The sequence below is a fragment of the Urtica dioica genome, chromosome 3 (assembly GCF_054948205.1).
Source record: "Urtica dioica subsp. dioica isolate 48M chromosome 3, U.dioica_male_clone48M_v1_H2, whole genome shotgun sequence".
Lineage (NCBI taxonomy): Eukaryota > Viridiplantae > Streptophyta > Magnoliopsida > Rosales > Urticaceae > Urtica > Urtica dioica.
Genome location: NC_142758.1, coordinates 48,966,317 through 48,988,827, shown reverse-complemented (window position 1 = coordinate 48,988,827; position 22,511 = coordinate 48,966,317). Strand labels below are relative to the sequence as shown.

Sequence of the window (22,511 nt, the reverse complement as noted above, 5' to 3'; positions counted from 1 at the left end):
GCTGGACCATCGCAAACTGGTTTCCGTTTAACGAGTTGCTCAGGCACCCTAATTACATGCCGATGTCATTTGGGGGATTCAACTAAAGTTTCGCTCTTTTTCGCAATTTCAATGACTTCGGGTAACCTAATGTTTCCTTAGCATAAGGGAGAGTTAATCATTGGACCATATATCTTCTTGCATTGTAACATCCCAAGAAGCATTTGAGAGGTTTTGTTGGCCAAGCCGTCTTTAATGCGAACTTGCTCGCTTTCGACGATCAGAACTCTCGCTGATTTGTCGCTGCAAGCTGAGCTATCCTTGCATGTTTTTGGAAAATATGGCCTCAAATTTGGGGGGTTGGGATACATGGTTGGACATCAAAATGGCTTAAAAAATAATTAAGCTAATCTTGGTTTACTTTTTCTGGGATTTAAGGTACTGAGATGATGCACTATAAGCTATTTTATTATTTTATATTTGGTCCTCTTAAAAAAAAAAACAAAATCATATAACTACCGACTTCTAATGTTGGAAAAAAGAAGATAAAATAACTAAAGGATATGTAGGCAAAATAAAAAATTTCATCACAGAAAGTAAATAAGCTTTAAGATGGTGAGGTTTCAAAGTAAAGTACAGTGTAGTTCTTTTCATACTCTCTCTCCCAAGACACCGATTAACTTCTTCAGTTGCTTGACATTTTAACTCTCCGATTGCACGGTTTGCTTTTTATTCCGCAGCCTCTTCCGTTTTCTACCGCTTTTTTCGGAATCACCCTCACTTTTCTGCATATGATCGAGTTTCCAACTTTTAAATAATTCCCCAAAGAACCAGAATAGTTACGTCTAAGTCCCGTCTACAGAAACAGAACGGCGAGGCGTATCTTTTTGAAGATTCAGAATTGTCAAAGGAATAGAGAATAAAATTCTATAACGAGGCTCACCTTATCAGAAGAAGCAGATAAGTTCTGGGTTGGGGTCTTCTTTTTCTTGCACGAAAGAGGATTCGGAGCCTGTACACGTATACGTAGAATAACAAATTATATAAGCAATCACACTCTCTCATATAGAGGACAATGCTATGTATACGTAAAACTTGTATCTGACCTTGGCTTTCTTTCTCTTAAATTGTACTCTATCCATCCCCGCCAGTCTATTTCTATGATCACGGATCTTTTCAACGCCCAACAAGGGCAAGCCTTGCTCTCCGAGATCTTCATTCTCATCGTCTTGGTTATCATCTTCCGACTTCTTCTTCTTCTTCCTCAACAAACGGCGCTCCAACTCGGTCAAATGAGATCGTTGTTCCTCCATTTTTTTAATGAATTCGCGTTGAGATGCAGATATGGGGTCAACATGAAGAGCGGTCCTCAAACCATACAGAGTAGGAACACCAGGTATCTGCAATTATTATTAACAATTTGATACGAACCTTGATATTGTGTTAATAGGAAGTACAAAAGGAGAAATTACATTAATGGATCCTTCCGACTTTCGAAAGAACCGTACTCTCTCTCCCACAAAGAAATTTCTTACTTCTAATTTATAGATTAAAATAATCCCTTCTGACTATTTAGTCATCATTATTATAATATCCCAAAATCTAAGGTCCTAACCTAAATTGAAAATCAGTTCGTCTCAACTCGTAATGCATCGGTATCGCACACCATCACAAGGCAACAAGGACAGCTAATTGCACTAATTTTTTTTCATGTATAAAAGTTGTACTGAATGTACTGTTATCTATTGTCTCAAATCTGCTTTCGAATTTGAAACCAGACTTAGCATTGCACACGAATCTATTTCCAAAAAGTTATTATACGAACTGATATACTGAAACGAAATACAATCAGAGAGAAACCAAGACACGAAACAAAAACAGAATAATATATATAAAAAAAAAACACCAATCCAACCTTCTGCAAATCTTTCCGCAGATCACTGTCCTGAGTTGCGACGAAAAAATGGTCCGGATTAGTTTGACCGATGACCTCAGCAAAGCAAGCATCGGCAGCCACAGCCTTCTCGTGTCCACAGCTGCCATTAAAAAAGTTTCGAAATCCCAGTGACGCAAAGTTCACACACATTCTTCGAACAAAAGAAAAATGACAATGCACTAAAAAAAAAAAAAAAAAGTCCCGAGCTTTACCAAGCGATCATGAGGTTACGCGCCGCATCGTGAGTTTGCGAATGCGATTGGCCGAGCCTTCTCAATTCTGCTAGAACACATCTGTACAAAAGTACAGCTCGAAGATATTTATTTATTCATTTCAAGACTAGACAAGGGGCAAAAAAACAAAAAGGTATATACCGAGTGGTGAAGAGCTTAACGGGTCCTCCGAGATTATTGGAGACAGTCTGGTCGGCGGGCAAAATGCGATTCACGAGCAAGTGATGCACAAAAGTTCCGTCGCAGAGCACTTTGTATGGCTTTCTGAACCCGAAACAAGTTGTGAAGTATCTCACTATCTTGCGGTGACGCTTTTGTTTCTTGTGTCTCATCTACAACAACAACAACAAAAAATGATATCAGTTAAATATTCAACATTCTTATACACGATTAAGCAAAAATAACGTACCTCTGATTAAAGCTCAACTCTTTTCTTTTCTTCTTTTGTTGAAAACCAGATATCACAGCAGCCTTGTCCAAGATTATCAATCAGAGCAACAGAGAGGGTATTTGATAAAGGCACTGAAAAATTAGAGAAAAATTGGACATTTTAGAAACAGAAGACTACGAAGATAATCGGAAACATGAAACAAACTTTCCAGGTTTCATAATAGCATAAATACACGAATGAGGAGACAAATTATCGGACATCTCAGATTTCGCAATAGTTAAGATTGAATTTTTTTTATCGGAGAGACTCACAGTCTTTTCAGGATGGCCTCGCAACAAGCTCGGAACTCCGTTAACTACGAAAGCGACTAAACCGAATTTCGTCGCTGATTGAACCTTGTCTCGAGGCAATTCTTTTCAGAGCCTGAAATTGTTCATGTTACGATTTGGAAATTTCACCAAAATGGAAAACCGAGAAAATTCGAGTCGTAATCCCTAAACCCTAAACCTTGTCGGCCCAATCCCTAAAACCACGACTAAGTTACCATAAAAATCAGAAAATAAATTGTTGATCGATCTGACGGTTGAAATTATGTTGCGTTTTGTGTCAACGATCGTCGTTTCTTTCGAATGACAGATAATGAAGCGTCGTTTCCCACGAGAGTTGGGCCCGATTATTGGTGAATAATGTTAAAGGCGTTATTCCAAAACTATTTAGAAAGTTTATACCAAAATATACCAATGACTTTTTATTTCAAAACTTTGACCAAGTTTGTCAATAAACACGTAAATTTATTAATAATTTTGTCGATAATAAATGATCATATTGGATTTCGGTAAAAAAATATTTTACATGATCATCGTTTTGAAATAATCTCATAATTAAAAAAAAATTATTGGAATTTGGACACGAACATTAGTAGCTTAGAAGATTTTTTTTTTAAATCAATAATTAACATAATCAAATCAAGAAAAAAATATAAGTATGTGCAATGTGAAATATACATTTTACTCTTTTTTTTTATTCTTCGCTCTCTTTCTCTCGTTTCTCTATCTTCTTTCCCTTTCTTTGATCCGAGTTATTTTGTTTATAAAAATACAAGAATAAACAAGGGCGAGGAAGGTCAAACTTTATTGTGGAAGAAGATTTCCAATATGGACAGGAACAATAAAACAACGACCTCGATTCTCAATCTCATTTGTTGCGAAAAAGCGATGTTAATAAGCCCTCGTTGGAGCGTGTTTGACGGTGTATAAACTAGTGCATCATAGGATAAACTACAAATTCGAACCTCAATTTTTTCATAGTGACCTTGATCCTTGCTTCTCAAGCCACACTCTCCTTCCAAGTCAACCTCGAGAAAGAAGAAGACCTTTGATGGGATCACCGTCATGGTGGCTCAGTACGATGCGAAACTCTTCACTCGTTGAACATCTCGCTCTTGAAGTGGGCGCCAAAGAAAGCCTCGGCGGTGGCGAGACTTATGCCTCTAATCTCTCTCACCTTTCAACAATTCCTTGTAGGGAACGCGGTAAGTAAAGAGGTTCGTATGCAATAAATTGAAACTATAATGTTTGAGAGACGTGCACATAGTTTTGATGACGTACATGTCAACAAATCTAGTTTAAAAACCATAATCCACAATAACATAAAAAGAGGCAAAAACTAAGTAATTAAGTTGTACACATAGTATTCGTAAAAAAAAAAAAAAAAAAAAAAAAAAAAAAAAAAAAAAAAGTTGTACACGTAATTAGATGGAGTCGAGTCACTAACACGGATACATCTGTATATTTAATTACAATATATTTGCAAAAGCTTATAATTTCGTTTCAAGCTAACTACATTTCAACAACTAGACTTACAAATAACACAATACACAGTATTATAATAGCTATATAAAAAGAGTATTAATATACCATTCGAAACAATATTTTATGACTTCGCTCTGTAAACAAGTAAAAATCAATTTTTTATTTTTATTTTTTGAAGGATAGATCTGATGAGAACATTTGCAGAATCTGACAAACTTCAAAATTCATTCAAATAAATGATTGATAAAATTTTAAAACCCTAAATTAAATAATTATTGATTACTAATTTATATTTTATAGTCATAAAAGAATTTTTTTTTAAATGTTTAAAAAATATAAAGCTGGGGTATAAAACACAAAGTTTTTTTTTTTTCAAAAATGTTTCAGCTTTTTAATTTTCTTTTTCTATATGTTTATAGTTTCACTTTAGTTTTTTTTTTAATTGGTCACACTTTATTTACAACAAGAGTTGTTTCTAAATGTAATTACCAAAACCTCAGTACTGGGTGGGAGGTTTTAAGAGAAGTACGAAAGCTTGAAGAGAAAAATGGAGTGCGCGTGGAAGGGACGCGCGGCTCGGTGCCTAGGTCCACCGAAGAGACGATGCACTCGCTGCGACGCCGTGCGTTACTGCTCTGCCTCTCATCAGGTTCATCCAATCCATATTTTGATCTGAAAAAAAAAAGCCTTCGCTGATTTATTCCAATTTCGCATATACATTTCGATATGTGAAGTCAAATGAATTGCTGATTGTGAGTCATTAACGAGAGAGAGACAATTTGTTGGTAGATTTCGCATTGGAGTGAGCACAAAGAAGAATGCGAAAGATTAGCAGAGCAAATGAAGCGAATTGATATCTTGAATGATTTTCCGTTCAGTTTCACATTCGAATCCACGGTTCAGGTCAGTGTAGGAGATCAATAATTAGTTACTGAGACTTTTTTTTAGTTTTAATTTTAGGCCAGAAAATTGAGATCATCATTCAAAGACACCAATAACAATAATAGCTCCGGTATCCATTTAGTCCATAAGATTTTTTTTTTCTTTTCCCTTTCGGTTTTTGGTGTCTTTGTTTGAGTTGAATTTAGGCCAGAAAATTAAGCCCCAAATTCTATGGTGATTAGGTGTGTGAAAGACGCGAAACGCTGTGCTCGTTCTTGAGCAAGAGAAGCGTTCATCGATTGGGAATGTGGTCTTGCGAATGCCATTGCGAGCCTTCGATCACTACTTCGTTCAAATCCCCGAGGTTTTCACATTATAAAATTGTTTATATAACTTTTTTTATCATTCCTTTTTATAATCTATGTGCTCGATTTTTGGGCAGGGTAATTGATACTTGGGATCTTCCAAAGGGCTTGTGCCCGTGCAACGGTACGATCCTAATTTTAGTCGGTGATGTATTGTAATTAAATTACGACGCGAAAAGTAATATTGACAAAAAAAAAACGCAGAGCCTGAATCTGCGATGCCGACGAGTTTGAGTGGCTGGAAGGACTATTACGAGTGGAGGCTCGTTCCGCTACACTCGCCCATTGCTCTGCTTCTTCATTGGGTGAGCTTCGAAATTTCAATCTCGAGATTCTGAAATTTTTATAATTTTTTTTTTAAATTATTTTGTTTTGGTGATTTTCATTTTCAGCCTCTCACGATTTACCATGCCGCTCGAATCTGTCTCGGGGCCCGGGTTTCGCAAATCAACCGCAAACTGAATATACACTATCTTGGTATGGTTTTGTTGAATCTCTTGCATCGCGATCAACTTAATCGATAATAATAATAATAATAATTTTATTAATGATAATCACGGGCAGGCCCGGAAAAAGAGCTTCTACAGCTTTCTCTGTTCGCGGAGCTTCTTGCGCTTTTTCCCGTCTCGGAGGTTCACATGGAGCTCGTGGGACCCGCGGTTCCGGAAAGTAGGTCAGAGAGCTTTGTTCATGGTAGATTATTTGAAGAAGAATCATAAGACTAATCAATCGAGCGTATATTTTTCTTTTTCTTTTTCTTTTTCTTTTTCTCGTAATGGAATGAGAAGGGAAGGCGAGAGGATTACTTTACGAAACTACACTCGTTGCGTAAGCACCGATTGTGGTTGCAAATCGAGGGAGACTGGTATCGGAACTCCGGCTTTGACTTTGACTCTACGGAACGGTTTTTATCATGATCGGTACCGAGATATAAGCAAGGTACAAACTTTTCCTCGATATAGATTTAAAAAAAAAATCCATAGTCATATACAGATTTGTATGAATATTTTTCTCTCAGGATTCGATCCCGGATCTGATCATCGCGCCAAATGCTGGTATCGCTGCTTATCAAAGTTGGTCACCGACGATTGTACGTTCTCTTTCTCCTGAAATGCGTCGATTCAAGTACATCTGTTTGTTGAATTGCATTTAAATGGTCATCGACACTTAAAACAACTCAAAATATTGAACATTAAAACGACTTGTTTATAACTTTTAGAAAATATCATCAAAACAGTATATTAACTCTAAAAATCCAAGGTTAAAAAAAAAATTATTTAATGATTTAGGGTCAGAAATTTCAATTATAAAATAACTTGTGAATATTAAATAATTTTTTGAATTTCTATTGATAAACACAAAACAAAGTTAAAACATCTATAGGTAAGTACAAATTTGCTACAAAATCAATAGTTTATTTGAAGACCACTTTGCTTCAGCAAAAAAATATGGACTAAAGTAATACTTACTTGCATAACAGTTCAATTTGTGCTAATAAAGCTGTATTTTCTCACTCTAACGTTAAAACTTCCTTGGACGGAATTAAAGGAGCTTATAAAGGAAATAAAAGTCCCGGCTGTTTTTTCCGATTATTGCGAAGAAGCGTGTAATCTCGGAGCTTCTTGTGTAACAAGTGTAACGGGCGGTCCTCTCATAATTCCCGTGAGTTCTCATACTCTTTTACAAGTTTTCGTGTAATATTAGAAAGAAAAAAAAAAAACCGACGGCTAACTCGTAAGTGTTACTTTTCTTGTAGATTCAGTTAAATCCATTTCGGCAGCCGATTGCCGTGGCGGACAGTGCTATTTCTCTTCCGTGCTACTCAAATTGTTTCCTCTTTGGAATATGAAAATATGTAATGTTTTTTTTTTCTTCATATAATGTAAATGTTAATGACTAGCTATAGGAGATGAACTTTGTTAGTTAAGAAGCCAATTTTTGTTTGTTTGTTGCTAGAAAGATGTTTTCAGTACAAAATACGTAATTGACAAGAAGTTGAATCACATTTTATTGTAACTATGACTTGAGTATAACTAATATATAAAAAATGGCACATTGATAGTAGAAAGAAAGAAGAACTATATACAATGACCAGGAAACACAACTCAAATTTAATTAAAATTAAAATAAACAGTATGTTTTCCAAGTCCAAACTAAAAAGGGTAATAATTTTTATTTTATGTTTTCCATTCCCCAATGTTACATTTATGTCAAAAGAGACAAGGGAATCTAGAGTGGGCATATATTAAATCACCACCATACTTTTTCAATGAATTATAATGAATGAATGATATGATAGGATTTCTCTCTTGAATGAGATAACTTGTATTTTAAGTCTAATATTCAATTGCTGTCTGACTTAGATTTCTGCAAACTTTATAACTTTAACTGTATAATTTATAAATAATTGTGTGTCTATTATATGCTTGAAACTTGACGCCTTGTTTCTCTTTAAAAAAAGGGTCACACAAATTGTGTTTCTAATTTTTGTTGAAGAAAAAACGGAATCTGAGGTGGTTGGGGAATTAAGACACGTTCTTCGTTTTCGTCCACGTGAACTCTTCAATTCAGGATAAGTATTTATTTATTTAATGATATTTCAAAACCAAATTAAAAGAAAAAAAAACAAAAAAGAAATTGGAAAAGAAACTCTAGACTCTGATGAAACCCTCTCCCATGGCGGTTTGACCGGTCATTCCCGAAATTCTCTCCTCTCGAGCCATATTACTGTCTCTAGGGTTAGGGCTTCTTCTCTCTTAGTAACTCCGACTTGATCACCGGGCTTGATTTCGGAGAAAACAGTCCCGGCCATGGCTTCGCGGTTGGTCTTCGTTCTGTTCTGTTTGGTCCTAGGGTTAGGGTTAGGGCAAGCTCTGACGCTTCCGTTCAAGGTGAAAGACGTTCTTCCGGTTCTTCCGCGCGAAGTCTCGTGGCCGGTGCTCAACAACCTCCACAGCGCCGTGGATTTGTTGCCGTACTTCGTCGGATCAGTCTCGCCGGAAAACGGGACTATCGAGTGGAAAGGAGCTTGCTTTTCCGGCAACGAAGCGAGGCTAGAGCTCACCGGCGGCGATCGCGACGAGCCAAGTGTGGGCGGTGGTGTTCTCTACCTAAAGGTCATCTTCTCTTTCTCTGATCATTGATTATCCTCAAATCCAGAATTTGGGTAATCATAGTCCTTTATTGCTTGCTGATCAACATAAACTAAAAAAAAAAAAAAAGTCAATTCTGTAACTGAAATATGAATGGTTTGTTAATGTTTCAAATTCAAAATTGAATGCCACATAAACCATAAGAGAGCTTGATATTTTGCTATTTTAATTAACTAATTTACAATTCAATTTTGCAGACATCTGAGGCTCACAGTTGGACCTGTATGGACCTCTATGTCTTCGCAACGCCGTACCGCATCACGTGGGATTACTACTTCACTTCTCGAGAACACACATTGACGTTCGATTCCTGGGAAGAGGACGCCGAGATGGAATATGTACGATCGATCAAATCGTTTATATACCATTCTCGCGTAGAACATAAAGCTAACCAATGTTGTTTGAAAATAGGTAAAGCAGCACGGAGTTTCGGTGTTTCTGATGCCGTCGGGGATGCTCGGGACGTTGCTCTCTCTGGTCGACGTGTTGCCTCTGTTCTCGAACACGGGTTGGGGTCAGAACGCGAACCTGGCGTTCCTCAAGAACCACATGGGAGCGAACTTCGTGAAGAGGCCAAAGCCTTGGGCCGCGATCGTGGACCCTAAAAACGTTCACTCCGGCGATTTCTTGGCGGTCTCGAAGATCCGCGGGCGGTGGGGCGGGTTCGAGACGCTGGAGAAATGGGTGACCGGCGCTTTCGCGGGCCACACGGCTGTGTGCTTGAAGGACGACGAGGGAAATCTCTGGGTCGGCGAATCGGGTCACGAGAACGAAAAGGTATATCGAAATAGGTTAGCGCAAATATTTTCGTAACTATTACGAGAGAGTGGGGTTTTCGACCTGGTATTTTAGTCTTTATAATGAATTTTTTTATTTTTTTATTTTTTTAGGAACAAATTCAACGTCGGCATAATTAAAGATCTAAAGTTGTTTAGCTTTCATTTACTGTTTTCAATGTCAGAATATAGTTTAATTTATTTGTTTTACAAAACTTGTAAATTACGTTACTTTGTTAACGTGCTTTAAACTTTTTTTGGTGTTGAATTTCATAATATAAAATAAAATAAAATAAAAATGTTTATGTTCTTAGAAAAATGGCTAAATGTTACAAAATCAATAGTCTGAAAACCATGTTGCTCCAAAAATCAGTACTTTGAAAGTTCTTATTACTAGCGAGACTCCTTATGAAACTACCCTTCAATTCAGAAAGTTAAAAAATTTTGGGCCCGCTAATAGTATCTATTTATATATACAGGGCGAAGAAATTATTGTGGTGATTCCATGGGATGAATGGTGGGAATTGGCGCTCAAAGACAGCTCAAACCCTCAGATTGCGTTGCTTCCGTTACGTCCGGATTTGCGCGAGAAATTCAACTCCACAGCGGCGTGGGAGTACGCTCGAAGCATGACCGGAAAGCCGTACGGATACCACAACATGATCTTCAGTTGGATCGACACCGTGTCTGACAACTATCCCCCGCCTCTCGATGCTCACTTGGTGATTCTCTCGCCTGCGTTTGAAAATCCGTTACTTCTTTTTCGGAATCAACGGCGTTATTTATCTATTCGACTCGTCATATTATTATTGTTACGTATTCAGGTTGTCTCTGTCATGTCGATGTGGTCTAGAATGCAGCCGGATTACGCTGCAAATATGTGGAACGAAGCCCTCAACAAGCGACTCGGAACTGAGGTAATATATATACAAAAAATTAGCCAAATAAGCCACCGAAAGTCTAAGAATTGCTAGATAGTCAACCTTTTTGTAATTTTTTTGTAAATAGCCACCTCAACTTATTTACAGTTTCTGGCTTGCTATTCTGGCTTGAACTGTTGTGTTACGATTCGCCAATATTCGCACGGCATTTGTATTGATTGCTTAGGGGGTGAAGGAATGATTTAGGCTTGTGTGAGGCTCATAGCCTTGTGATAAGAACACTTTCAATGTTCTTTCGATAAAATGATGGGAGTTACAACACAAAATGGCGTCTAAGAGACCCATAACACTATAACGATTTCTTGTTTTCTTTTCCCACCATACCATTTGTAAATAAATAGTGTTACTAAGAGTTGATCTAGAAAAAAGAGGTTAGGACGGAATGAATAAGCCTTGTGCCAGTCTTTTAGCCTTTTGATCAAATAAAGATAAAGGGTATTCGAGGGACCCGATACTCTCCCGAAAAGCCTAGTCTTCCTTCCACCTCAAGCTTTTGAGGCTCAAACGATTGCTATATGCTCTAAATTCACCCCAATTAACTAATTACTAATTATTATACGCACTCCCATCTTAAGATCTCAATGCTCCATCAAGTACCCGATTATATTGCAGTTGGTATTGTTTTGTCAGTAACGTTGACCATTGACTCAGGGATTGGACTTGTACGAGATTCTAGACGAGAGCGAGAAGCGAGGCATCTCGTTCGACCAATTATTAGCTATCCCAGAGCGAGACGAATGGGTGTACAGTGACGGAAAGTCGACCACATGCGTCGCCTTTATACTCTCCATGTACAAAGAGGCCGGGATCTTCGGCCCAATAGCCGACTCTATTCAAGTCACCGAATTCACCGTGAGTCATCATCTAAAAATTTAGGGTTTTACAGCTAAATATAACCAACTGAAATTGCAAAATAGCCGAGGGTTTTGACAGTTGTGAATCCCTTATATCAAGGGTTCGATATATTGACAACGTAATTTTGGATATTTGCTAATCAAATCCTTAGTTTAAAGATGGCTTTTTTATATAATTTTTTTTTTCTTTTCAAAATAATATATATAACTGCCTTCAACTAAACCTCCTATAAAACGGGGTCGCTTTTTCGTTCTTGATTCTGCAGATTCGAGACGCGTATATGCTCAAGATCTTCGAGAACAACCACACGAGATTGCCGAGCTGGTGCGACACAGAGAACAATGGCCGGGTTCCGTTTTGCCAGATCCTCGGAGAGTATCGGATGGAATTTCCAGAGTACAACACAATCGAGCCGTACTCAAACATGAACGAGAATTGCCCTTCTTTGCCTCCCACTTATAGCAGGCCTCACAAGTGTTAGAAAAACTAAATCTCCCACACGTTGAGTTTGAGCCATAAGAGAACAAAATATGTTTCTGTGATTTAGATATAGGAGCCTAGTATGTGTACATATATATATATATATATATATATATATATATATATATATAAAAAGAAACTAGTGGAAATGTAGTTCATGTTTTTTTTTTGCTTGAACAAGTTAAAATAAATAATATAAGTTATTATAAATAATAAAAACGTTGTTTGATACTCTGTAGTGTGAGGATTATTATCCAAGTTGCTTGCTTTTTTTTTTTCTTTTTTTTTTTTTATATATTCAATTAGACATCGTCATGTAATTGCAAAATTATTAGTCTCTGTTATCTGTAATATTAATAAAAACTATTCCTAAGTCTCAGACACCAGATTTGATTAGAAGATTAAAATACAGCATTATCAAAGAGAATTCTGAGTAGTTAGACCCATTTTACACTGAATTAATTAAAAAGATATGTCATTTCAAAAGTTTTGAATACCAATCTGTGGTGTCAAAATTACTCAAATTTCTCATATTAAATCAAACTAATTGGATTGAAGGACAATAAATAATAGTAACAAAAAATAAAATATTTTTATTATTGCATATACATCAAAGAAGAAATGAACCATAGACTAAAACAACAGTCTATACTACAAAAAGACATGATAAAAAAAAATAATAAAAAAAAAGAAAAAAAAAAAGAAGCTCCATCATTATTGTAATTCAAAAAAATAAACAAGAAAGAATTATCAATGCTTTCTTGTGGTCTTGTGGTACTTTTCCTTGATCCATTGAACGCTGACCGAAGCTCCGACCTTGACCTTCGTGAATCCCCGCGAAGCCACGGCTTTGGTCTTGTCTATTCCGTGTCCCATCTTTTCCGAGTATTTACGATCTCCGCCACCAAGCCTCGCCGTCTTTTTCTCGCCTACATTCACCTGATTTGCCTCACCGGTGTTGTTGTTGTTGTCCCATTGATCGGCCCACGTCGAAGAAGAAGAAGCCATTTCGATCCACGAAACCAAAGAAGAAGAAGGAGAGGAAGAAAAATGTAATAACAAAAATTTGATGATTGAGAGCTTTTGAAAGCGAATTGTATCCTAAAAAGATATTTGTGATGTTCTTCTAAGAGGATTTGGGGTCATATATAGAACTCTCTCAACGCCGCGGATTTGGTGACATGTCGTCGTGTGTGTAATTAATTCCGTAATAATCAAATACGCGCTTAGTGATTTATTGGTGCTTTATGACAAATACAACGAAACTAACAAAACTGTCAAACGAAGCTTCTTATTATTATTATTATTATTTTTTACTTTATTGAAATCTGAGACATTTTGTAGGCCAACAATGCCGTGCCTAACTGAGTCATAACGTAATACGTGATGTAATTGCTTGCAATATAAGAAATATAATATAGTGCGTAAAATATTCATACAAATAAGAAAAGAAAAAAAACTGTTGTTTGCTATATAGAATGTTTTAGTTGCGAAATACGTGTGGAAGTCTGGTTTCTTGTTGAAGCTTCAATCTTCTTTATTTATTTTTTTAATCAACTTAGTTCGTTTATTGATTCAACAAACTTGATGATGACGAGGTCATTAACCAATGGTGTCCCTCCACGTGGAGGGATGAAAAGGTAGTTCAACTTTCTTGTTTGACGGAGGCTTTAAATTGCTCGTAAAAAAGTCAAAACACTTGAGCTTATTTCTGAAATTTCTGAAGAATTTAAAAAACGCCGTCGTTTAACAGTTACCAGCAGACGAAGAACCATTCAAAACGAGACGAAGATTTCAACGCGTACTTTGAAAAACAATGAACATTTCGTGGACTGACTTATCAATAATAATGCTAAACCCAAACTTTATATTAAAAAAATATGAGAATAATTCAATTTAATTCAATTTTTGGTTTACCGAACTCAGTCTCTCTGATTGCCTATCTGGTTTCTGTTGTTATAAACAAGATTTTTGTTTCGTTTTTGAGTTTTATCCAAACACAGCTTCGAAACTAAAACTACCTGTAAACGAACAAAGATGAAACTCGGAATCGGGCTCGGATTTGGACTCAGATTCCGAGTCCTCGCGTTGGCTCTGATCGTTACGTCGTCGTTTTGGTCTCCGATGCCGTGCTCCGCAAGAATCTTCCCGAACATTTCTTCGATTCCGCCGTGGCTGGTTCCGAACGAGACGACGGTGCGTGGCGCGTGGGACGCGTTCCGGCAACTCGGCGGTTGCCGATTCGGCGAGCGAACCAAAGGCCTCGCGAAGCTCAAGACCTACTTCAACAAGTTCGGTTACATTCCGTCCTCGCCGTTGAATTTCACCGACGACTTCGACGACGAGCTCGAATCCGCCATTAAAACGTTCCAGAAGAACTTCAACCTTCCGGTCACCGGCGATCTCGACGCGCCGACGCTCGAGCGCCTGACTCTCCCGCGCTGCGGAAACGCCGACATCGTCAACGGCACGACGACGATGAACTCCGGTAATAAGCCGTACAACGCGACGAAGAAGCTCCACACCGTCGGACACTACTCGTTCTTCCCCGGAACGCCGGTCTGGCCTCCGTCGCGGCGAGATCTGACCTACGCGTTCCATCCGGAGAACGGACTCTCGGCGGAGGTCAGAGCCGTGTTCGCGCGCGCTTTCAGGCGGTGGTCCAACGCGACGCCGTTAACTTTCACGGAGACGGCGAGCTTCGGCGCGGCGGATCTCCAGATCGGATTCTTCGTCGGCGATCACGGCGACGGAGAGCCGTTCGACGGAGTCCTCGGAACTCTCGCTCACGCCTTTTCTCCGACGAGCGGTCATTTTCACCTCGACGGATCGGAGAATTGGGTGGTCGGAGGCGATATAAGGACGACGACGATCTCGACGGCGGTTGACCTCGAGTCCGTCGCGGTCCACGAGATCGGTCACCTCCTCGGTCTCGGCCACAGCTCCGTCGAAGATGCGATCATGTTTCCGACGATCACTTCTCGGACGAGGAAGGTCGATCTCGCCGTTGACGACGTTTTGGGGATTCAGACACTGTACGGAGCGAATCCGAATTACGTAAATACCCCTTCGTCCACGACCGCCACTAATGTTCCGACGCAGAGTAATCACCAGAGTGACATGTCAGACGGTGGGGACCACCGAGTGACGCTTTTGCGGTGGTGGACGATCCTGGCCGTTGGATTCGGGCTACTCTTCTAATAGATTTTAATTGATGTACATATCACTTTCTTTATTTTAAATATGATTTATCATTTATTATCATTTAGTTTTTTTTTTTTTTTTTTACGTCTTTGTTCGTCGGAGTTGGTGGATGTTGGGGCAACATGGATGACACGATTATTTTTTGTAATATGGATTTACCGGAATAATAAATAATTATAAAAAAATAGATAGAGAGATACGTAGTAAGTACTAAGTAGTAACGTAGATGATACACCATTATTGTCGTTTTATTTTTTTGTTGCATTTAATAGAGGGACACTTTGATTTATTGTGCCATTACGTTGAGTTGAACTTTGTTTATTTTCTTATTATTAAACAGATTCTTCGTAACTTTGTTTATTATTCAATATGTATACGTCATTTTTTCAAGTTGGTGGGGCTCTTTTTTTTTTCTCTCTCCAAATTAAGGTATTTTGACTTTTGAGAGTTACATTAAATTGAAACGTTCTCAAACAATGCAATAAACCCAAAAAGACGTTGTGGAAAAAAGAGAGGCAAATAAACACTCAATTTCATTAGAGCTCAAATTAAGTTTTTATGTCAATAGTGACATAAATTAATTTCATTATAGGTACCCATTAGAAAAAATTCACATTGTTGATGTCGTTTCCGAGCATCAACAATCACAAAAAAAATAATAGAGTAAAGATATTTATATCGATTTGTATCTCAGAAAATCGCCGTATAAAAACAAACATTTATATATAAATAATAAAATAAATTGAAATTAAATAAGAATTAGAATAATTGTAGTAATAATTTGTTCACAGCTACAAATGTCGAGCTCAACGATTCGAATACGAATGACGAACTCAGAGATACAATTGAGAGAGAGAAAAGAAATAAGCGATAATAGGGAAAAGAACGTGTATTTATCCACGAAATAAATGAATTAATACGACGAGTTGTGATATCTCTGGAGACACGTGATGACGATTTCGTCCTTCATTCCCTTTCGCTTTGCCACGTCGCTTGACTCGGTAGAAGTCATCAACTCTCCGGATTTTGGGGTGACATCGTATCTTCACGCTGATTTCGGCTTCATCATGATCCTCGAAGAAGATAGACTTAATTCGTGACAAGATATGGACATCAAGCCCAAACGATTCTTTAAACATTTACGACAACAAATAGCAAATAATAAAGAAATTTTTTTCGTTTGGTTGCTTTTTAAGTCTTTTATGCTTAATGGACTTTGTATATTAACGGTCTAATAACATTTTATTGAGGAGAGTCGAAATCTGAATCCACAATAATCTTCTAAGAGACCTTTTGTCGAAGAATTTGAAAAAAAGTTAGATTTAAATTTACTTAGATGTTCTTGTATGATGAGAAACAAAGATTAGACAAAGTCTGGTGTTTTTGGAGCAAGATTTTTTTTAATGGCTTACAAGTTTTTATGACATTTTTTTATTTATTAATTTATCAAACTGCACATATAGTTTTTTGAAAAAAGGCCACTAATGATATTGACATGAAATTTGAGCTCTTATCACACGCATAAAGTGAAATTTCTATTGTACTGACATAAATGGTCATTAAGAGAGTGTGTGTAATAATAGTAAAAATCATGAAACATACGTAATAGAAAACCAATTACTAGTGATCATGAAAAAAAAAAAAAAAATTAACGTGATTAGTTATAGAAGAAATATTTGAAATTTTTTAATGGCATCCATACTTGAAAATAAAATCTAACTATTTACGTATAAAAAAATGTAGCACAGCTAAAGTCTAGCTCTCTCATCATATGACGCATATTCGAAATGTAACTTATGTTACTGATCGTTTTTCACATTCACACTTCGAATTATTTTTGTTCGGTGCTATATATTTTATTCGATGTTATGTTAAAATCCGATCACAACATGTATGCATAGTATTTGTTGGTCACTTATGGCCGACCAACTGAACTAACTCTCAATGGATCAGATCCGATCAAAGATTTATATGCAATTGAAGTTCCAAAAGAGAATCATGCAAACTTTAGACCCCTCAAATTAAGTCTTCCACTCCATATCGTCTTTTTATTACCCTGAAAAAACAAAAGCAACACTAAATAAAGAAAAAAGAAAAAAGAAAGATAATAAATCATCTTTGTTTTCAAAAAAGGGTAAAAAGAAAAGAGATTTTTAAATGTTGGTGCGTGTGACAAATGGAATCATCATTTCATATGTAATTACCTTTTTTAAAAAAATAAAAAATAAAAATAAGCATTGCCGGCCTACATAAGAAGAAGCTCGCCAACTCTCTCTCCCCTTCCTCATCTTCCTCCGCCGCCGCAAAGAAGAGGTTGGTTCCGGCGGAGACCACCGGCGACAGCGACGAGAACGCGGCCGCCCACCGGCAACAGCGACGAGAACGCGAGGCTGTCGGGGCTGTGATCGACGGCGAGGTTCGGGAGGCAGATCGAGAAGGAATCAGGAGTTTGGAGAAGAGGATTCTCCGATCGTCGTCGTCGGCGAGGAAGAGGTTGGTTCCGGCGGAGACCACCAGTGACGGCGACGAGAACGCGAGGCCGTCGGGACTGTGGTCGACGGCGAGGCTCGGGAGGCAGATCGAGAATGAATCGAGAGTTTAGAGAAGAGGATTCTCCGATCGGCGTCGTCGGCGTGGAAGAGCCTGGTTTCGGCGGAGACCATCGGCGATGGCGACGAGAACGCGAGGCCGTCAAGGCTGTGGTCGACGGCGAGGCTCGGGAGCCAGATCGTGAAGGAATCGGGGAAGAAGAGGACGAAGGAATCTGTGTTGATGTATTTGTATTTGTGAAGGAGTCTACTTTTTTTTTAAAATATTTGACTGCGAGTCTACTTTTTGTAATTTGTTCTGTGAGTCTATTTTTTTCGAAATATTTGACCGCGAGTGTACTCTTTGTAATTTCTTCTGTGAGTCTATTTTTTTTTTCGAAATATTTGACTGCGAGTCTACTTTGAAATCTGCGTAAGGGTATTTTTGTCATATTTTTTTTATCAAAGTGACATCTATGCAACACCTTTTTTCGTCGTGACTCATTTGCAATTTGGAGCCGAGTTTGTGACTTTGATGCAAATCTCTCTTTTAAATCTTAGGTTATTTTCTTGGTTACTGGATGATTATGCTATAATTTTAGCATAGAAGTTCAAATATAAAATATATCGAAAGAAACACATTAGTTGTAAACAACATTATAACTACCACATAATATTTCAACTACTTACTAAATTTCATCATATATATATATATATATATATATATATATATATATATATATATATTAAAAAAAAAAAAACTAATACTCCTTTAAAAAAAATGGAGAACTGGATAATCAAATTTGAAGAGTCGGGTAAAGGTATTCCTTAGATAACTTGATTTCAAAGATATTAAGTTACTTAGATTTTGATTAGTATAATAAATTGTGAATGCAACTATTAAGTGAAAATAGCCGAAAGTAGTTGCTTTTCGTAAAAAAAAAATTAACATTAGTCGTTGAACTTTTTAATTTTCATAAACAATTGTTTTAATTTTTGAAGTGTCTATTTTACCATTAATAAATGTTAACCTGATTTTCAATAATCTTTAATCGGATTTCAATAACTGTTAACCAAATTTTAATATACTAATACTTTGAACAAGATTTCAATAACTGTTAACCAAATTTTAATATACTGATACTTTGAACAAGATTTCAATAATTGTTGTCCAAATATCAATAATTGTTAAACCAGATTTCAATATTTATTGATCATATTTTAATAATTGTTGACTAGATTTCTGAAACATGGGAGTGTTTTTTCCGAAAAAAAAAAAATTATTGCTGAAATATTTTGAAAATACAAGTTAGACATGAAAAGTGACGCATATTTTTCAAGTTAGTGATGTTATTTTTTCAACAAAAATACGTGTTATACATACAGGCATTAAAGCCAGTTGCACAATTAGCCTGCGTGAGTTACATATCCAGACATTAACATGGGCTCGGTTTAAGTTTCCAATGGGCCTCGTTTTACATCTTTAACACATATTCAAAAGAGTGAAAATTGCACTTGTTTTTAAATTGTATCATGAAAAAAAATATTTTTCAAGTTGTAAATAATTATTTTTATATATTTATACATTAATTTAAGTTTAATTATTATTTAAAAGTATAATTAATTATGTTTATTTTAACGTTTTATTTAGAAAAAAAATAATTCTAAATAACTATTTACAGTTTGATAAAACACTACTTTTAAAAATGGTACACTATTTTACCAAAAAAGGTGGGTCGGACGTACGACGATCCAATTTCCCAAACCGCCATTCTTAACTTAATTCTATAACTTTAGAAGAAGAAAAAATGTGGAGATTTTTATAAAAACAAAATAGCTTTCAAACATAAACTAAATTTTGATACATGGAAAATTCTTATATATGAATTTAAAGTCAAAGCGTGATAGTTAAAAAGACTTAACAGAAAATAAAATGATGAAGTTTAACTTTAATTAAGCAAAATTATATAAGCGTAAAAATATCTTAACCAAGAAAATCTCAAACCGAGTATTTAGAAAATAGCTTAACGAAAGTCTTTTAAAATAAACGAGCAAAAATCACAACCCAATTCCTTAACTATCGACGTCGCTGTCCCACACTCCTCATTTGGTCATAGGTTGTTAACCTACAACACATATGAATATTTTCATAGCAGTGAGCCAATGATTAGGGAGAATAGCATAAAGTTAAAAAAAAATGAGTAATGGAATGCATGAATCAGTTATTGGTCTTTATAACTAAACGGTGGCATATAATTTCCTAATTTATTTTTATCATACTTTAGATCGGGGTGCCTTTAGAATAGTCGTACCGATTTCATTGTACACTTTGAAAACGAATTACGGGACTGCGACCTCCTATAGTTCGCACCATCTTATAAACATATCATATGATAAATTCTCTGATTGAGCCCGTAGGTCGGCTCGATAAATTTATCTTAAGACCTCTTTAGCTCTTATATTATCACTTGATTAATTGCGTTGCATACATAGATGACCTATAACATAACTAAACACGATAACATGACTAAGAAGCATAAAACATGTTATAATAAAATTAACTTAACTCAACATAACGTGGCACATATTCACCACAAATCTCACATGACATTTCCAATCACAATCAACATACCACATAATTAGACACATAAGAAGAACATCTAATTCATATAACCGTCAATTCAAATTACACACTCATCATATTTTATTTTCGAACAAATCTATGTTATAGTGAGATTATTCTCACCTTTTAGAGTCGAGTAATATGATCGTTGACTGTGAGAAGTATCATAAGCTCCAACCGATTCGGAATCTAAACGGAAAATTTAAATAAAAGCTTATCACTAACTACCTCTGATACTTTTAGAACCATAAAAGGTTGCTGAAAAAATTATAGAAACAAAAATTGGACATACCCTTAGCCTTAGAGTATATAAAAAAAACATTTTATGAAAAAATTATGAAAAAAAATCCAAAAGCTAGAGAATAAAAATTTGAACGTTTTATGCTCAAGTGGAATGAACAAAATCATATTAAAAATTTAAAAACGATTTAAGAGGCATATATAAAGGGCAAAAAGCTAATTTTATAAAAACTGGGACAACTCTTTGCATTTGCATGTGTCAGAAAACACTACAAAAATAGAAAAAATAAAAAACCACGTTGTTTGATAGAAGATAGTATATCTGCGCACTTATCGTAAAACATAGTATTTTTTTATATAAATAGTAAAAAAAATATTTATTTTATTAAGGGTATTTTGGAAAATTCAAATTAATTTTTTGTTAAAAATAAACGAAAATGGTAGTATTTGCAATATAAAATATTTTTATGTGAGATATATGTCATTTATATTAAACTGATAAGACATATATATATGTCATATTTATGAAAACTAAATGCATAAATTGCGCATTTCGATTAAACAGAGGGATACTGTTGATAATTTCCCTTTCACCGGAAAAATCAACAAAAAATTATAGTAAGAGATACATTTAAGTGATTTATAAATTTGAGTGGTTAATTTAAACTGATAGGCTGATTGTAATAGATTTGAAAACTCTATGTATATAGATACAACATTAGACTAAAACTCAGGGGATATAATTGATATTTGCCCTAAATATATGATATATAATTTTTTATATATATATATATATATATGTATAATCCATAATAGATTCTATCATATATATATATATATATATATATATATATATATATGTATAATATTTCCCCTCCCAATTTGACCTAATCTCAATGTATGCGTGAGCATCTTCTAACTTCACTAGAGGACCATATACTTAATTCCAAGGAGTAGAGGTCCCCACGGAATGGGAATTTTCCACAAAATCATGAGAAAATTCTTTTCCGAAATCATTAATGAGTATTGGCATGATAATGAAGATTATAGATGTAATAAGTCGAGATAAAAAAGAAGCTCAAATAACAACTAATATTTTCATATGAAGCTGGAAATGATGTCACATTATGTATCTATAGTCAGTCAATCTCACTTTCATAGAAAGAAGCTACTCTTGAAGAGCATGCAAGCAGACAAAAAAACAGTGCCAAAAGTCAATTTATTTCTACGAATACATTTCCGTCAATTGTTCAAGTACATGTCCAAAAATTATCTAAAGACAAATTATATATTTATCATCTCCTCAAACTATATGTCAAAAATAAAATTTTCACCTTATAAACGTAATAAGATCTATATTGTTTTATTTTGAAACAAATCACTTCTACAATTATAATTTTTTTTTTCACAAGTTTAAAACAATTTATATATACCAATTTGATTCAACCATTGATGTATTTCATGTCGATTAATTAGGTGGGATTTCACTCAGAAAAATAAATTTTTTTTAATTTTTTTTTTCGAAAAGAGGATGTGTTTCGATAGGTGGTGGATCTGTGGGCCAACAATATTAGTTTTTACTTGTTGAGAATGTGAAGACAAAGAGTGAACACAAGATAAGAAGCAACCAATTTGAGGAAAAGTTTTTTTGTCCAATTTCGATTTACGACGAAACAGCTGTGAAAATGACCAACGAAAGCTAATTAAAAGAAGAAGAAATATGGCAAGTGGGAAGGATAAAAATTATCATCATCGACCCACTAGCAAAATTCAAGGACAAGGAAACTTTTATAGATCATATATTCTATCATTCCCCTACTTGAAAAGTCACCATAACTTCATATAAACAGCTACAATTAGTTACCAATAGTACTCCAATGTGATATCACTAAGTTTTTGTTTGAAATTTTAGAGGAATTGAACGCTTTTGTTGACCGAAATTGGTTTGATTATGGAGGACAATGTTTATTCTCGCATTGGTCGCAAAAATCACCGCAAGATTCAACAAATCTTATTTCGATCTTGAAACTTAAAAAACATTGCGCTAGTTTTTCTTCTATAGGAAATCATGCATTTTTATTAAAAACCAACATATTTCTTATTCACGGAGTGACA

The 22,511-nt window shown here is 35.7% G+C and overlaps 5 protein-coding genes across 5 annotated transcripts; 3 read left to right on the top strand and 2 right to left on the bottom strand.

The window, feature by feature from the left end:
• Positions 1 to 429: 429 nt before the first annotated feature.
• Positions 430 to 3,064, bottom strand: MEE21 (PIN domain-like family protein). The gene is made up of 8 exons (XM_089608164.1): positions 2,851 to 3,064; positions 2,558 to 2,670; positions 2,290 to 2,480; positions 2,128 to 2,208; positions 1,895 to 2,015; positions 1,086 to 1,379; positions 923 to 991; positions 430 to 764 (listed from the first exon to the last, which is right to left on the bottom strand). Exons 3-8 carry the CDS (start codon positions 2,478 to 2,480, stop codon positions 681 to 683), a joined length of 840 nt encoding a protein of 279 aa, XP_089464290.1. The 5' UTR covers positions 2,558 to 2,670; positions 2,851 to 3,064; the 3' UTR covers positions 430 to 680.
• A 1,736-nt stretch (positions 3,065 to 4,800) lies between these two features.
• Positions 4,801 to 8,234, top strand: LOC149403426 (zinc ion binding protein). Its single transcript, XM_089609005.1, has 11 exons — positions 4,801 to 4,999; positions 5,140 to 5,253; positions 5,475 to 5,596; positions 5,675 to 5,721; positions 5,802 to 5,902; positions 5,990 to 6,074; positions 6,162 to 6,270; positions 6,386 to 6,536; positions 6,616 to 6,687; positions 7,146 to 7,259; positions 7,354 to 8,234. Exons 1-11 carry the CDS (start codon positions 4,898 to 4,900, stop codon positions 7,444 to 7,446), a joined length of 1,110 nt encoding a protein of 369 aa, XP_089465131.1. The 5' UTR covers positions 4,801 to 4,897; the 3' UTR covers positions 7,447 to 8,234.
• LOC149403425 (zinc finger MYND domain protein) lies at positions 8,216 to 11,895 on the top strand. The gene is made up of 7 exons (XM_089609004.1): positions 8,216 to 8,713; positions 8,947 to 9,087; positions 9,161 to 9,526; positions 10,005 to 10,247; positions 10,350 to 10,442; positions 11,118 to 11,318; positions 11,587 to 11,895. Exons 1-7 carry the CDS (start codon positions 8,408 to 8,410, stop codon positions 11,800 to 11,802), a joined length of 1,566 nt encoding a protein of 521 aa, XP_089465130.1. The 5' UTR covers positions 8,216 to 8,407; the 3' UTR covers positions 11,803 to 11,895.
• A 473-nt stretch (positions 11,896 to 12,368) lies between these two features.
• On the bottom strand, positions 12,369 to 12,938 carry LOC149403424 (uncharacterized). The gene has a single exon (XM_089609634.1). The coding sequence runs from the start codon at positions 12,807 to 12,809 to the stop codon at positions 12,552 to 12,554; it is 258 nt and encodes an 85-aa protein (XP_089465760.1). The 5' UTR covers positions 12,810 to 12,938; the 3' UTR covers positions 12,369 to 12,551.
• Positions 12,939 to 13,488: 550 nt separating this feature from the next.
• Positions 13,489 to 15,365, top strand: MMP (matrix metalloproteinase). The gene has a single exon (XM_089610226.1). It carries the CDS (start codon positions 13,839 to 13,841, stop codon positions 15,000 to 15,002), a length of 1,164 nt encoding a protein of 387 aa, XP_089466352.1. The 5' UTR covers positions 13,489 to 13,838; the 3' UTR covers positions 15,003 to 15,365.
• The last annotated feature ends 7,146 nt before the right edge of the window (positions 15,366 to 22,511 follow it).